Here is a 17,842-nt window from a genome sequence, read left to right on the forward strand (position 1 = left end):
TCGGAAAAGAAAATCACTTAATGGTGCCGGATGTTTTTTTTTTTTTGTCTCAAAGACTAAATGAAATGAAAAAGTGTACATTGTGTAGCAAACACAGTTTCAAAGTTAAATCAAACAAGAATAAAATATATGTTTGCTTTTGTGAAGAACAAACGAAAAGACAGTTGTTACATTGATTTTATCATACAATTTCACTGGGGAGGTGTCCTGGACTGTTGGTGGAAGGTCTGGAATCTCTCCTCCAGTCTTCAACGTTCCACCAGGGTGATCACTGGTGACAATTTATCCCTTCTTCAAAATATTTGTGAAATCATTGTTCATATCCTCAGTAACCTGTTCATCTCTTGTAGATTTGTAAATTAATGTGGAAATATTACGACAGTAGTTTTATTGTGTTCAGGTTGAAATGGAGTGTTGGTCAGTTGTATCGAGAAATTACGATTTTTTTTATTAGAGACTGATTAATGTTTAAACTAACGTTCCTGTGCGTAAACAGGTTGTGCCCCTAATAATTTTGAAGTAATTGAATATCATTCCAATTAAATATCGTCTTTGCTAATGAGTTGTGTCTTACCTGGGTCCCAATCAGGAGGACATTTTAATATTAAAGATTAATAAATGTTAATATTTAAATTCATTACATTTTTGGTCTGCCCATTTTATCCAAATAATTATTAAACCCTAAAATTGTTACATATTTTGGTGCCCCGCTACTGAGGGCCATTCCATTTGATCTTATTAAATATTTAATTTTCAGTTTATTTTTATTTATATAGTGCCAAATCACAGCAGAATTGCCTCAAGGCACTTCACACAAGTAAGGTCTAACCTTACTAAGCCCCAGAGAGTAGCGGTAAGGAAAAACTCCCTCTGAGGAAGAAACCTCAAGCAGACCAGACTCAAAGGGGTGACCCTCTCTGCTTGGGCCATGCTACAGACATAAATTACAGAACAATTCACAAAACGAATATACAGGAAATGCTGTTGGTGCACAGGATAGGAGGGTCTCCAGCACAAATACCACATCCATCTCTGGATGAGATGAAAAAGAGGAAAAAAAAAAACAGGCATCAGAAAGACAGGAAATAAGTATAATTTGTCAGCATTAAACAAGAAAAAATATATTTCTTTAAATTAAATTAGTAATTAATTTAAATAAAATTAGTAATTTTTAAAGTATTTTTATTAAAAAAGCAAAATTATTTATTAATAAGTAAAGTAAAAAAGTAAAAAAAAAAAAAAGAAATTTAACTTGCTCCATCTCTTATGGTGCTGAACTGTGTGGCCAACAAATTAAAAAATACTTAAAACTGTTACATATGTTGGTGCCCGCATGAGGCACAATTAATCCCAAAGTTTAATAATGGCAGATTATTTAAATTCACTACGATTGCAAAAGAAAGTCACTCTGCTCTTCATCCTGATTCAGGTTTGTGTTTGCAGCCTAGTTTTCCTGCTCTGTGCAGAAACACCAGGGGTAAAACCAGACTGCTGGGCAACGAGAACCATAACAATAAAACAGTGACAGAACACCAACTATGGGACATCACATTTGCAACAGTAATCACAATAAAAATCACATCCCCCCCCAAGCCTCAGCAACAGTGCTGCCAGTATGACCATGATGGTGTTAAACGCTCTTCACTTTGTTTGGTCCACCCGCTTACTGTCCATGCCCGTGCCCACTTCTCCCAGCCCTGAACGAATCAGAGAACAGAGAGGCTGCAGAAAGAGACGATGGTTATGGAAATGACAAAGAAAATTAAAGTACAGATGCTGCGCAAAAGAAAGTCACCCAATGCAAGTAGACTACTTGAACTTAAACTCAGCACCCAAGCACAACCGATGCTGATGTTTCTGATTCTGACTCCGCCCCCCTGTCTCAAGCTCATGTAGGTGATGGGGTGAACGACAGCCAGGTATCGCTCCAGACAGGTGAGACAGTGAAACAGAACCTGGCCACAGTAAGAGACATTATCCATGATTAGCCACATATGGATCAGAAATCCAACACTAGTGTAGACGCCACAACAGAAAAAGATCAAGCTGAGGATTCTGAGCAAATCCAAGGAAACCATAGAGAGCCAAAGGAGAAAAGAAGAAAGATGAGGATGAATCATCTGGCTCATTTCAATTCATAATTTTTTTTAAAAAAAGAGGTCTGATACAGTCTGTTGATGAATTTCTTCACATTTTCCAAAAAACTGATGACTGAGAAGCAGTGAAGGAGCGCATGGACACCTACATTGAAATCCTTCACTAGTGTGGAACCTGTACTTTGAGCATTGAGTAGGAATGACCCAATGCAACATACATTCCTGCTAAGAGCCTGAGTACCAGCCACCACCGAGTGTAAATTAAAAGTAATCAATCATATATCTTATATATAAACGTGAGACGTATGTCCACTGTTGACCTGTTCCCTAACAACAATAACCATGCCCCCCGCCACACGCACATACACACACAAAACCCAACAGACCAACCAGCTCTTTAGCTATAACATCGGGAAGCTATGGCATTGCCTGGTTACGCTGGTCAGTTGCAGGTGTGTATGAATGTCTGCTTTTGGCCTGTTGCCTAGCAACAATAACCATGCAATGCCCCCCTCAAACACACATCAATTGACCCCCTAAGCCTCGTGTCAGGGTACTATGGTGTTGCTCGGGTAACCTGTGGCTAGGTACAGTATGTTTGTGGGTATATCCATCTGTCCAATCCCAAGTGGCCTGTTGCTTGGCAACAGTAACCATGGCAACTCCCCTCACACACATCCATCCTTCCTTTCTTCCTGTCCACAATGTCCAAAATAGGAGTAAACATTAGCTCCAAATGTTGAACAGACAAAAGTATTATCAGTCAAGCTCATAGTTCTGTGAGCAGGATTAAAGTTGCCTTCGATCTCACTCCGTTCTGTCTTTGATGCTTTTTATGGACTGAATTGAATAATATTCTTCCATTATTCAAAGACAATTAAAGCATCCGTTGCCAAGCAACCATACTGTCAAATGTGAAGCTGTCACAAACATCCATGAGATCTATCGTTCATTGTTCCTCTAATGTTCTGAATCTGTGCTTTGCGTTATTGTGGGCTTCCATATATTTGTTGATTTATGTATGTACGTCCAGCATCTAATTGCTTCACGACTGTAGGAGTGCAATGTGGTGCCACATGTTCCACCTGCTCACACTGCGTTCGTGCACAAACCATCGCACGGTATCGTTTATACCTATCCGACTGTGTGTCCATCCCGACAGCAGGTGGTTGCTCAATTAGTTTTTTGTCGCTGTTTTTTGGTCGATTCCTGCTTTTTCGCCAAACTTCGTATTATGCGTTAAGGAAGCATTAAGGATGATTTCAAGCTGCTTTTCATTCCCTTCTTCACAATTCTGTAGCACAAAGGTTATAATTCAGTTCGCCTTTGTCTTCTTAGCTTATTTCATAGTATGTCTAAACTGGTGATTTTGCCGATTTTGTCTTCTGCACAAATATCAACCCCCACCATAAGAAAAAGCACATCAATCTCTTGCACAACAGGCAACAGGAGGCAACAGGAACTGTTAGAAAATTAAATTTTATTTCATATTTAAAGACTAAATCACTGAGTGCAAAAAACAACCATGTAAACATAAAATCAATCTGACAGTAGTATGTCATGCCCCAAAAACACCACATATCAACAGCATGAAGTTCAAAACTAGAAGTAAAGTTCAAAGATCTTTCTTGAAAAATCATCTCCATGTTTCTGTCTAGTGTGTTAAAATGATTTAATGTAAATATAATGGAATCACCAACCTCAGCAGTTTGTGATCGTACTCCTCCTCCGTCTGGTCGCTCCTTTCTGCTCCAAACATATGGGGCCGCATTTTGAAAAGTTTCCACAAAACATCTTACGCTCAATTACATGATGCAAATATTTTTTTGTTCTCCTGCCTTCAAAATGATGTTAAAGTGACGTGAAAGCAAGCAATCTGAGTGCCAGATGATTAAACATCCTGCATGAACAAACATTTTAAAACCTCAATCAAATGACTGTTCAGATGTGATGCTGAGGTCACAGCCCATTGGTTGATCTGTGGCTCCAAAATTTACATATTAAAAATCCAACGAAGTTTCTGTGATGTTTTTATTATGCTCAATTACACAAAGCAAATTTTCTGTCCTCCTGTGTCCAAAAAAGAATTACAAACCCGTCCCATATTTGCATTATGACAGTCTGTCTTGCAGCAGTTTATCACGTGTTGCATGAACAAACAAATACACAACATAAACAAATATTTACAAATAATGATCACTGATTCCTGAATGTTATTGTGTTACAAATTTATTCATCAGCACACAAACAGAGTACTCCAACCCTGCACAACAAACATTTACATTTAACATCTGTTCCTCATTATCACATTATTTATGAATTACACAGTAATGTTAACTGTTTCACTTTAATAAACATGAAAGATGGCAGGTCCCAAAAATTCAAATTCATATTGATAGATACAAATGAAGTGACCTGAGGCCAAATTTAAATAATTCATTAAAAGAATTGTTGAATTTGTAATTACATATTTATGTTAGCTCATCCAGACCAACAGTCCAGTAAGCTGTCATGGAGAAACGTTGCAGAACTTGAGATTTGATCGAGAACACTACAAAACAGGAAAAAACTGAAAATGCCACTCACCCAGTTGTAAACCTTTCCAAATGTTCCTCCCCAATCACCTCCACTAGACCACTACACCATCACCTCCCCAAGGAATTTGGGAGGTGATGGTCTAGTGGTTGTGTTGGGCTTGAGACCACAGGATCCTGTGTTCAAACTGCAGCCTGACCGGAAATCACTAAGGGCCCAAGTTGCTCCCGGTGTGTAGTGAGCACATGCATGGCAGCACCCTGACATCGGTGTGAATGGGTGAATGTGAGGCATAATTGTAAAGCGCTTTGAGTGTCTGATACAGATGGAAAGTGCAATATAAATGCAGTCCATTCAAATGTAAAGTCCACATCTTCAGCAAAGCCCCATCACACGCGCTTTCGCCAATCGGAGAACAATGCAGGTCCACTATAAGTCCTCAGGTACGGACCGGCCAGAGAATAATGTCCAACAGCAGCTCTGCCTTAAGCTCAAGTTCTGTCACAACTGTGGCATGTTAGATAGAAAGTCTATTTTTGCCTGAAAATAATGTATTCTGGCATTTTTCAATGTAAGAAATACATCTGCGTGTCCAGGCAGTCTGTGAAAAACAGCATATTAGGTTCCAAAATCCGACAGACTCTGAAAAAGTTAGGAGTTTTGGGGTGAAGTGTGTCGTTCTCCTTTGTAATCCGAGCCATCACTTTCAAATGAAAATCAGAAGCTTCGTTATTGGACATAACAGCATTTGTTTCACTCTGTCTTTCGGCAATTGGAATGTTTCTGTTCATTCTAAAATGTATGTCACAGGCTGAGAAATGCTGAGAGTTGCAGAGTAAGACATTTTCCAGAAATGCACCTCTTAACTCGCTCAGGGAGAGGAATATTTAGCAATAAAATACATCAGAGACCACTAATTACTAGCGCATGTGTGCAGATAGACTTACAATCATGAATACTTTGAGTTTAAAAAGTGTGCAATAGGTGAGAGTAGGAACAAAGATTGACCAGTAGATCAAGAGCTTTGCCTTTTGGCTCAGCTCCCTTTTCATCACAACAGTACGGTAGCGTGAATGCAATACCACCCCGGCTGTGCCAATTCTCTGGCCAGTCTCACACCCCATTGTCCCCTCACTCGTTTACAAGAACTCGAGGTACTTTAACTCCTTCACTTGGGGCAAGACCTCATTCCCTACCCAGAGTAGGCAATCCATTGGTTTCCTGCTGAGATCCATGGCCTCAGATTTAGAGGTGTTGATCTTCATCCTAGCCGCTACACACTCGGCTGCAAACCGATTCAATGAGTGTTGGAAGTCACAGGCTGATGAAGCCAACAGGACCCCATCATCTGCAAAAAGCAGTGATGAGACTCTGAGACCACCAAACTGAAGACCCTCTTCCCCCCTGACTACACCTCGATATAAGATAAGACTTTATTGATCTCGCAGTGGAGAAATTCACAATGCTGTGCATGAATATCACAAACAGGATTGATAACAAGACACAGCCCTGACAGAGTTCAACCCCTACCGGAAAAATGTCGGATAAAGTGCCGAGCACAACTCTCACTTTGTGAATACAGAGATTAGATGGCCCTGATAAGGGCCCCCCTCACTCCATACTTCCGAAGCAACTCCCACAGTATCTCCCGGGGTACCTGATCATACGCCTTCTCCAAGTCTGCAAAACTATTGAAGACTGGATGGGCATACTCCCAGGCCCCCTCCAGAATCCTTGTGAGAGTGAAGAGCTGGTTGGTTGTTCCATGACCAGGATGGAACCTGCATTGTTCCTCTTTAATCTGAGGTTTGACTATCAGCAGAACCCTCCATTCCAAAACCCCGGACTAGACTTTACCTGCGAGGCTGAGCAGTGTGATGCCCCTGTAATTGGCACATACTTTCTGGTCCCCTTTATTAAATATCAGGACCACCACCCCGTTTTTCCACTCCTTAGGCACTGTCCCAGAGCTCCACCCAATGTAGAAGCGACGTCCCATCCAAGACAGTCCCTCCACACTCACAGCCTTCACCAGTGACCTCCACCAGGGACATTGCTGATGATCCCCCTTTAGCTTCCAGCTTTGCCAGAGGGCGCTCTAATCTGATGCAGGAGTTCCTCAAAGTGTTCCTTCCAGCGTTTGATTACCTCCTCAGTTGAGGTCAACAGAGTCCCATCCTTACAGCTCGACAGCTTGGATGGTTTCCTGTTTTCCTCAACTGATGTGCCTCACGGTTCGCCAGAAGCACCTTAGTGCTGACAGAAAGTCCTTCTCCGTGGTTGCTCCAAACTCCTCCCACATCCACAGTTTTGCCTCCCTCACACCAGAGGCTGCTGCCCTTCGGGTCCATCGATACCTTGAAACTGCTTCTGAAGTCCTCCAAGATAACATATCCCGGAAAGACTCCTCCTTTAGTCGGATGGCTTCCCTGGCCACCGGTGTCCACCACGGTGCTCGAGGGTCACCGCCCCATAAGGCGCCTAAGACCTTCAGGCCACAGATCCCTGCTGCAGCTTCCAGCAATGGAAGCTTGGAACATTACCCATTCTGATTCAATGCTCCAAACCTTCACAGGGATGCCAGGAAAACCTCCACAGAAGGTGTAAGTTGAAGATCTGTCAGACAGTGGGCTCCTCCAGACATTCCCAGTTCACCTGCACTATCCATTTGGGCTAACCAGGTCTGTCCAAAGTTGTCCCCCACCCTCTGATCCAACTCACCACCAGATGTTGATCAGTTGACAGCTCTGCCCCTCTGTTCACCCGAGTGTCAAGAACGTGCGGCCTCAGCTCAGATGATATGATCACAAAATTGATCATCAATCTTCGGCTAAGGTGCTCTGGTACCATGTACACATATGAGCATCTTTATGATCGAACATGGTGTTTGTTATGGACAGTCTGTGACTTGCACAGAAGTCCAATAACAAACGACCACCCAGCTTTACATCTGGGAGGCCGTCCTCCCAATCACACCTCTCCAAGTGTCTCTGTCATTGCCCACATGTCTGTTGAAGACCCCCAGCCGAACAATGGAGTCCCCCACTGGAGCCCTATACAGGACTCCATTCAGGGACTATGCCAAACTACTGTTTGGTGCATACGCACAAACAACTGTCAGTCCCAGGCATTGCTGACAGGCCCTCCAGCCAGGCCTGCCTCCAGTTGGTGACCCCGGGATTCCTCCGGGCAGGTTCATGTTTCCTCTCCCTTGTTTTTTTCTTCGGGTCATTGTGAACCATACTTTGTCTGGCCCCTTGCCTGAGACCAATTTGCCATGGGAGACCCTACTAGGAGCACAAAGGCTCAAGATAACACAGCTCTCAAGTTTATAGGAGCACACAAACCTCTCCACCACAATTAGGTGATGGTGCCCAAAGAGTCTTGACTTACTTACACAAATTATGAAGACATACAAACAGTATGGCACTTTATGGTAAATCTGTGTGGAGTAGACAGTTCTCAAAAACTGAGTGACTGTGCAAGAAGGAGAAGAGTGAGGAAAGCACCAAGACACCCATAGAAATCAGAAGAAGTTATAGGCTTGTGGCTGTGACTGGAGAAATTGTGCACAGTGCATGCTTTGCATTTGTATCCCCAGTTATACAGCTTCATGATGAAGTTGTGTAGAGGAGGATTTTCTTTCACCAAAACATCAGATCTAGGCTTGCATCTCAGATGTACCTTCTGGCAAATTGTAGCTGAACTTTTAGGTATTCTTTTTACAAAATCCCCTCTACACCACTTCATCATGTGTTCCATCAGCATTCCAATACTTATACAATCCATCATCTTGGCTTTTATATTTTTAATTAATTATATCAAGTTGTAGAGATTTGCTTTCAGTTTGAGTTTAAGGAAGATAATTTTTGAAGTTTTTTAAAAATTTATTATTCGGGCAGAGTAGGCAACGTCCTACGAGGACCCTATTGTAATTGCGCTGTTTATTATTATATTATTATTCTCACTCTGAAATCGAAATTTTCGGCCTCTTCCCATGCTCAAAAACTCACCAAACTTGCCAAAGTCATCCGGCCGGATCCGAAATTCGATATTTTGGGGGCGTCGCACATGGTCGCAGAAAAATCGCGAAATAGCGCCCCCGAGAAATTTTCAAAAACCCCTCCGCATTGGGCTTTTTTTCGTCCGTAGCCTCATGAAATACGGTACACATATTTACCATGCCAGGACGCATGAAAAAGTCTCTTACTGTCATGGTGAAATATCGACAGGAAGTCGGCCATTTTGATTTTAAGTTTCGATTTGAGCAAATTTTTGCCATTTTTGGCCATTTCCACTACTTACATTTGAACGAACTCGTCCTAGGGATTTTTATCCGATCGTCTTCAAATTTGGTCAAAATCATCACAACACAATGGTGATCAAAAGTATCAAAAGATTCTAATTAAGTCAAAAGGTGTGGCTGCTAGGGGTCGCCAAACTTTGGCGAGCTTATCGGAGCACGCCATTTCACTTCGAATGACTGTCACGCCCACATACATCATCGTAGAGCCTTCAAACTTGCTGGACATGATGAGGGCTCCGCCCCTGAATGTCTACATATCTTAAGTTCCCACCTGCGCCATAGCGCCCCCCCGGTGGTGGCGGGAAATATCCTATTTTTACTTTAAGAGGTCCTGATGTCACATACTTAACCCAATCAACTTCATTCCACTTCTAAAACATGCAGAAACAAATTGGTGAACGTAGGCGATGAACGCCGTGAAGTTACGAGTAACGGCGTCCGTTGTGGCGGCGTGACGAATATTGCCCATTCGCCCATGAAATTACGTTCTTTCATTTTGACGGTTTTAATTTTGTCACATCATCATGAAATTGATACACAGGTCGAGCATGACAACCTCTTACAATTCATAGGGGCGTCGCCCATGGGCGGGGCAAAATGTCTCAATAGCGCCCCCTTGAAATCTTTCAAAAACCCCTCCACATAGGGTTTTTTTTTTTGGAGTAGGGAGATGAAAATTGGTACACGTGTACCTTTCATAGACGTACAAAAACGTCTTGCACCATGAGTCTACTCCAAAAGGAAGTCAGCCATTTTGAATTTTCTTCTCATTTTGGCATGATTTCCACATGTGTATTTGAACGAACTCCTCCTAGGAATTTTGTCCAATGCACTTCAAATTTCTTTGACAGCATCCAAAGATGATACTGAACAAAAGTTATCGAAAGCTTTTCTCTATGTTGAAGGGTGTGGCCGCTATGGTGCCGCCATTTTGACCCTTTGCCGTAGAACATCAAGTCATGATAACTCCTTCATGCTTTGCCTGATTGACTTGAAACTTCACATGTATGATGACGGTTGGCCCCTGAACACACCAGCCCCTCTGTTTGTACACTGAGCGCCCCCCTAGTGGCATGAACAATCAACATGTCATAACTCCTTGATGCATTGTGTGATTTGTTTAAAATTTTAACTGTGTGATGAGTGGTTACCCTGAATGCACATGCCCACATGTGGTCACAAGGGCACCCACTGGCTTGGGTAGGCGGTTGCGGTGGAACGAGGGCCTGTATATGACTGCTTGCCAGCCTAGTTATATATTTTCTTTTCTATTTGAAATGGCATAAACAAATTAAAATTTTTGAAATACCAAGAGTTCCAATACTTTTGGAAGTTTACTGTGTATCATACAATCTAAAACCTTTAAGTGGAATTTGATCATCTTTATAAATGTAATCAAACAGAAAGATGAATTGTTGTGTACAGTTATTGACACATTTATAGTTTGTTTGTAAAATAGGCTGATAAGACCAGCACAAATACTTTATTTTGCTTTTTGATGGCTAACACATTATTGTTAAACTGAATTTTCATTTGAAGTGCATTTTGTTTTGAACCACTTTACGGAATTAAATCTTTGACGTGAATTAAGTTAAAACAATTCACTGTTAACCTCCATGTAAGAACAAACAACTTTTTTTTAATTATGTATGAATATCATTATCAATAAACATGAATCACTCATTTGAGACTCATTTTTTCCAACTTGACCTTTTACTAGTGATGAACAGCGCACAAAGATGTTCAGAAATCTTATCTTTTGTGTTTTGCATTTATTTTTAAGAGTAGAAAGTGTTTTATACGATTTAAGAATGGAGTTTGTATGTGTTCAAATTGTATATCTGAAATAATCCTGTTACATTATATTTATTATTAGCCACATTTTAAGTTGTACATTTTTTTCTTTCATAACTTTATATCTTGTTATCTTTCTAAAGATCTGACTCTTATAAAGTGTGCCACTTAAAGTCACAATAATTAACATTATAATTATAACATCAAATCAGTGAAAAACGTTTTATGGCTTCAAACGTCAGGATTTGAGGCCAAGAGCAGCACGTTTGCTGCCCTCTAGTGGACCCTGCCAAGGTATGTTGCATTTGAAACTCATTTCATATTTTTGAAGTTTTTCAAATGATTGTTACATTTAATAACTTGTAAAAAATTACTAATAATGGATCACTATCAACTTTTTTGATTTTTTTTTTTTTTACCCCAGTCTGTTTATGGACTTTATATTAATATAGAAAATTTAAAAACAAAACACATTGTGTAAAATTTTCAAAGGATTTGTGCAACAACACCTTTTAAGCGCACATGATCTCTTTTGTAATTACTCAAAGTTCTTTTCACCCTCTATGAGTCATTTTACAAAAGATCTTCAAACACCTTTTACTAACTCATCTTTGATTCTTGAGTCTTTGATTGAGCCTCAAAATAACTGTTAGTAATGCTAAATGTTCCTCTGGAGAGAAACTTTAATCTTATTAGAATTGTCAACTTTCTTTCTGACTGTTTCAGTACTTTACTATTTTATGGCTCAGTTATTTCAAAATTCAAAACTGCCTTCATAGTTTTATTTTAAATAGAAATTATGACCATTTTAACTGCACTTTTGAATATGTCATCCTCCATTAGTTGATTGTTAAAATTTCAGAATCTTTTGCTGCCCAATATTCAGTCCTTGTAAACATAAAACAAGTAAGAGCCAGAACATGTCCCTGAGGAACACCAGTTTTCAGTTAAAAACCTCTAAGATTCTGCTCCTGTTCCACAATGTGCACTCAGTAACTCCATACAGGCTGGTTGTGATGTCCAGAAAGTTGGTGGGATCCTGCAGATTCTCTGAATACTGCAGAGAGCAGGCTTTTTCATTCATTCATTTTCTACTACTTATCTAGGTCCAGATTGCAGTGTCAAAGTTCTCTGTCTATTCCCCAGGGCCTCCACCCAGTTGGCCGTGCTTGGAAGACCTCCCTAGAGAGATGACCAGGGGTAGCATCCTCAAAACATGAGCCACCTCGGCTGGCTCACTGGCTCTACTCTGAATCCTTCCCGGATAGTCAAACGTCTCAGTCTGTCCAGAAGTGTAAGCCAGATTCCAGACAGTATCTATTTTCCAACACTTGTATCCGCATCTTTATTCTGTCAGTCATTACCCGAAGTTCATGACCATAGGTGAGGACAGGAGCATAACTCAACTGGTAAATTAAGAGTCTTGCCTTCTGGCTGAACTCTTTCTTCACCACAATGGTCTGGTACAACGTCTGTGAAACATCAGATGCCGCCCCAAACCATATATCATCTGTCTCTCTTGTCTAGCTCACTCATGAACAAGACCCTGAAATAATTAGTCTTCCACTTGACTGACCCAGATGGGACAGTCCACCCTTTTCCAACAGAGGACCATGGTCTCATATTTGGAGGTGCTGATTGTCATCCCAATGCATTTACACTTGGCCTCAAATCTGCTCACTGCGCATCAGAAGTCACTGTCTGATGAAGACAACAGAACCACATCATCTGCATAAAGCAGAGATGCAGCTCTAAGGTCACCAAATTGGACACTTCCTGGTCCTTGACTGCACCTTAAAATCCCATTCATGAACATCACGAACAGCATTGGTGACAAGGGGCAGACCTGGTGGAGTCCATCACCCATTGGGAACAGGTCTGATGCAGTGCTGAGAATACGAACACATCTCATATTTTGGTCAGGCTCGGGTTCAAATCCCACCCCTGCCGCATTTCTCCATGTAATGTGAGTTGCGTCAGGAAGGGCATCCGGCGGTAAAACCTGTGCCGATTCAACATGCAGATCCACCTGGATTTGCTGTGGCGACCCTGAGTGCAAACAAGGGAGCAGCCGAAGTGACTACAGAGACTGGATGTACGTTGCTGTGGTTCATATCAATATCAGTATAAGTTGTAAAAGAAACAGTGCCGGTATTTGTGCTTGGATTCAATGAGTACTCCACAAAGTAAATAACATATATGTAGAATTTTCCTCAAAATAATGTGCAATCATAATTATAATTATATAATTTATGTTGAATTGTGTCACTTTAAATATTATTTTTTTATTTATTTTTCTATTTTGACATGAGCGGCGGTGCTTTTATTTTGATGGAAGTCTGTTTCCTGTTTTCTTATTGCCAAGCTAGTGTAACTTGACGGAAGCGTGTGATTTGTGCTCAGCATGTAGAAGACGCACGTTTTAGCTTCTCCGTATTAAGTTTATATCAGCACACGGCGGAGGATGGACTCTTCTACAAACAGTTTAGGTGAGCAAACTAACTTTTACTGACATTTTAAGTCTGTCGGAAAACACTGTCGCTTCCTGTGGCGCGAACAGTTTGACACATTTTCAGCTTGAAGTCGTCCTGAACGAAATTCAACAAGCAAAGTTGTTTGTCGATGATCGAATAAGTTGTTCAGTGTGTGTCAGATTGTGATGCAGAAAAACAAGCTGACAGCAGCTTTGTATATCTATGCGTGTGCTGGAGTCAAATACTTGATGTACTAACAATACTTGTGCACTAATCCCTTTCAGCTTCTCTGGATTCTATATTTTTAAAGTGATGAAAGTATACTAAATGATTTTCTGAGCACTGGCTCAGCAGTGGCGGCACCAGAGGTTTATCATGGTGGGCTGACAGTTGTAGGAAACATAAAAAAAAAAAAAGTGATTCCACAGCCGTTAAATGCAGTGAAACCATTACAGAAATATGTATAATATAATAATATAACAAGTAATAAATATATATGAATACAATAATACTGTATTATATATAATAATAAATATTTTATATATAATAATATATGTATTATATATAATAATAAATACTATATATGGTCACAGCGGAAGGCATTGCTTTCCGTAGCTATACATTAATTGCCGTCTACGGAAAGCAAAACTCTCCATATAATTTACTGAGAGTAAAATTTTAAACTAAATTTCAGCTGGTTGCTGCATACATGTTGTTAATTCATAAATGTAAGAAACAACAAATAGAACACAATAATTAGCATTCACAGTCAGATGCTACTGTCCTATAGGTGGCACTGTTCTTAATTTATTCTGAATCATGAGTACCGCTTCTCATTTTTACCAGTTTTTGGTTGCTGGATGATTTCTCAAATTGTATTTATTTATTTATTGACTATTTTACAAAGGAAACTGTTATATTAAAGTATGAAATGGAGCAAAATGGGGACCAATAATTACGAAATGGGGTAAATAATCACAAAATGGGTTGATTTCATGAAATACATACCTCAATAGCCCACCGAATCACATAAGGCCATAAAACTATATTGCGCTATAATACTCCTTTAAGGACACAAGAAGTGCTGCCACCTGACATAAATACCAGCTATCTCGGCTTATATAAAATTTGTTTTGTCATAGCTGAGTGTATGGCTCCAAAGGTGAGGCCGTTATGCTAGTGAAAACCGTCAACTAACATAAGACGGCTAATGTACAAGTTTAGTCATTAATGTGAAACGGTCATGAGACGGAGTATGTTTTAGTAGATTGAAAGATTAGACCACTTTATGAAACTGGACCCTGGAGCAGCGATTGAGTTAAGTAACTTAGCTAACGGTTTGGTTTCACTAATTCACTTCAAAACTGTGTTGATCTGCTTTTAGGGCTGTTTCCATTTAAGAAGTAAAATCAGATGTGATGGCTGCTATCTTTTAAGACATTTTTGTTTTACTTCAGGTGTCAGACTGCAGACGATTGAATAAATGAAAGGGTTAACGTTCCAAAACATGTTTTCTCACACGTGAACGTAAAAATGCTTCAGAGAGAAACCATAAACCTGAACACCCATCAGTCAGTAAAGCTGATCGTTTTCAAAGCAACAGTTCTGTGATCGTCGTCCAAATGAAACAGAAGCACGAGCTTCAATTTGTGGCTGTTAAACTGGAGCGTGAAACGGTGCTGCACATCCTACACGTGCACCCACGCTTTCCACTCTGCAGACGAAGACGTGCTGACAGTCGGCAGAGCTGCAGGGGAGGTCAGCCTAACGTAAATACAGGGACCTGACCTGAACCGAAGTCCCAGTCCTGGTGTTGAAGGACCTTGAAGCCGCTGCACAGTGCTGCCTTCATGCACGTCCCACCTCATGTGCTGATGATGTGTTTACTTGTCCTTGTGAAGCGGTGGGACGGCAGGCCCCCGGGGAACAGTAAACATCACGTTGGTGATGCTCGCGCCACTGTGGCTTGGTGCTGGAGGGATCTGGAGTGTCCATGTTCTGCTTAACTGAGGAAATCTGTCGTACTGAGCTGCTAACAACAGACACTGAACTGTCAATCACATGATGTGATGGATGTGGTGCCAAAGATTCCAGTATTGAATTTGTTGTTTCTAACCTAAACTGATTTTAGTGGAATTGAGGAAATAATGTTTAATTTATCATGAGAAGGTTTTAGGTTGTACAGCAATGAGACACTTTTCCACTCTGCAAAGTTGTGTTGATTGTTGCCAACAGCCTCAGTGATTGCAGTTTTATTTAAAGGGGTCATATTGCCCACCTTTCCTAGCATGCTAATATTAGTTAGCGTGTGTCTTCACAGCAGATAGTACAAGTTTGGAGTCAAAATACAACATGAAAATTGATCTAATTGATATTAGATCAACAACAAAAAAGACAAACACTACTTTTGGTTTTTAATTTTAAATATAACTTAATTTGTAATGAAAATAAGGTACATTTGTCTGGTTCTGAATGTAAACAAGGTGTCCAATGTTTTGTACAATATTTTAAAATAAATGCTTAATTGCATTAAATTGCAATATGAACAGTATCGGTGAATAATAAAAAAAAAAATTAAAAATCAAGAAAAGGAGCAAAATGTTCTGAGTTATAACCTCAATTTTTTTTTCCCCACAATAGATGAACTCACAGGAAATGTCTTATTGTCTGATGAGAATAATAATTTTATTTGTAACCCTATCTGGATTTGTCTGTGAAAATAGCTTCCAAAATATCAGGGCGTACTTGTTTCAGTTGTGAATTTGTTTAATTATTTTTAAAATGACCTATTATGCATTATTCTTTAGCCTTCTCCTGTTTTGCTTAGGTTGCCTTAGTGGATCCATATGTTGATTTTGTCACGTTTAACACCGTATGTCCTCCCTGACACACTTCACGCTACGTGGAGAATGGGCATGAGTGGTCTCAACCTGGGAATCAACCACACAAGCTACGTGCGCCATCGTGGTGCCCTGACAGGGTTCTGATTCTGAACAGGTTCATCAGTTATTGTGAAATGGAAAAAAATGTTAGTCTGATAAATCTTAATTAATGAGACAAGTGAAGGAAGCCACCAAGACACCTATGATGAGTCTTGAAGGTCTTACAGGCATCAGAAATTCTGGCAACAGACCTACAATTGGAGCAGATTTTTAATGGTAATCTAAAATACAATGAAATGCTAAAATACCCTTGGCCATATGAGCATTGTGTTCTTTATAATTTGCAGCTGTTTAATTAATTATTAAGATCCTGTTGTCTTACGTACAATTTATACATGTTCAATAAAGCCCCTTTATCAATCAATCAAAAACAAGATTTAAGTTTTAATGGCATCTGCAGGAGTGCATGCGTCTGCGTGTATATGCGAGTTTGACAAGAGCGGAAGTTAGCGTGCACACTGATGTCCGTGAAATGTCTTGTAAATCACTCCAGAGGTGTTATAAGGTTACAAAAACAGTGTTTTCAGTTTTAGAAGTGTTTATTTGTTGGTAGCTTTTAGATAATAAATGACAAAGACATTATATTTACACACAAACAAAACAGAGTTTGCAGCTACCTACCACCCAATGATGTCACCATGCTAATGTCCACTAAATGTCTTGTAAATCACTTGCAGAGGTCTTATCAGGTTACAAAAACAGCGTTTCAATTTTAGAAGTGTTTATTTCTCACTAGTTTTTACATAATATGTGAGAAACATGTTATATTTACACATAAATGAAGCAGTTATGGAGCACCAGAGAGAGACCAGCTAGTGATGTCATGGTGTCTCTCTACTCTGATTGGCCGTCATCCCACCCCTCAAAAAAAAAAAAAAAAAAGATTTGCATGATTCATAGCATAAAGAATCCCTTTATTTTTTTTACTATTTATTTTATTTTCTGTCTCTTTCTCTTAACTGTTCTTTTAATGTTAATATATCTTTTTAAATAAAGTTTTGAAAATAAAAACATTGTGAGAGAGGCAAAAATATTTAGAACCACAAATAAATGTGATTCTTGGTTTATTAATTTTGCCATTAAAATTGGCCATCATTTATTAAAATAAAATAACTTCTCAAGGCCAGGGCTTCTCAAAGTCTGGGGACTATTTAATCACAGCGCAGCAAAAGAGGTGAGTAGGCTGAGCGAGTCCGAGTGAGGAGGATTGTAGATATCCCTTCGCTCAGCGCTTTACAGGCTGCTGCAGAGGAGGGAGAGACCTGCTGCCGCTCGGTGACAACAGAGACTTTCACTTTCAGTCGCTAAACATCAGAAAAGTGTCCGGTAACACCAGGAAAAGTTGTTAGATTTGTCGCAAGACGCTTTTGAGAAATTAAGTCATCAAGATGTTTTGGAAAGTCGCCAGATTTAGCGAGAAAGTCGCTAAGTTGGCAACACTGAATGTAAACATACACAATGCGAACTCACCTGTGAACAGCCCTGTACCAAACCGAACATCCCGTACTGAAACGGTTCAATACAAATACATGTACTGTTACACCCTTATCTGATAGTAATAGGACTGGACTTGTGCTGAGCACGGACGGACGCAAAGCCTTGTCAATACCCAATGATCATATTTGATAGCCTCAGGTAAAAATGGTCAGGTTTTGCTGTTTTGATTTCGTTACCAAAGAATTGTCCTTCAGTGGC

The 17,842-nt window shown here is 40.1% G+C and overlaps 2 protein-coding genes across 2 annotated transcripts in view; both read left to right on the forward strand.

Moving 5' to 3' along the window:
• LOC117504818 overlaps positions 1-17,842 on the forward strand; it is a 3,434,143-nt gene that overhangs the window by 3,206,919 nt on the left and 209,382 nt on the right. The window lies entirely within an intron of this gene.
• eml3 (EMAP like 3) overlaps positions 13,122-17,842 on the forward strand; it is an 85,200-nt gene continuing 80,479 nt past the window's right edge. The window contains 1 exon segment of the mRNA XM_034164408.1: positions 13,122-13,220. Coding sequence (XP_034020299.1) covers positions 13,196-13,220 — 25 coding nt within the window. The 5' untranslated portion in view covers positions 13,122-13,195.

The sequence above is a fragment of the Thalassophryne amazonica genome, chromosome 23, assembly GCF_902500255.1.
Source record: "Thalassophryne amazonica chromosome 23, fThaAma1.1, whole genome shotgun sequence".
In the NCBI taxonomy this organism is placed as follows: domain Eukaryota; kingdom Metazoa; phylum Chordata; class Actinopteri; order Batrachoidiformes; family Batrachoididae; genus Thalassophryne; species Thalassophryne amazonica.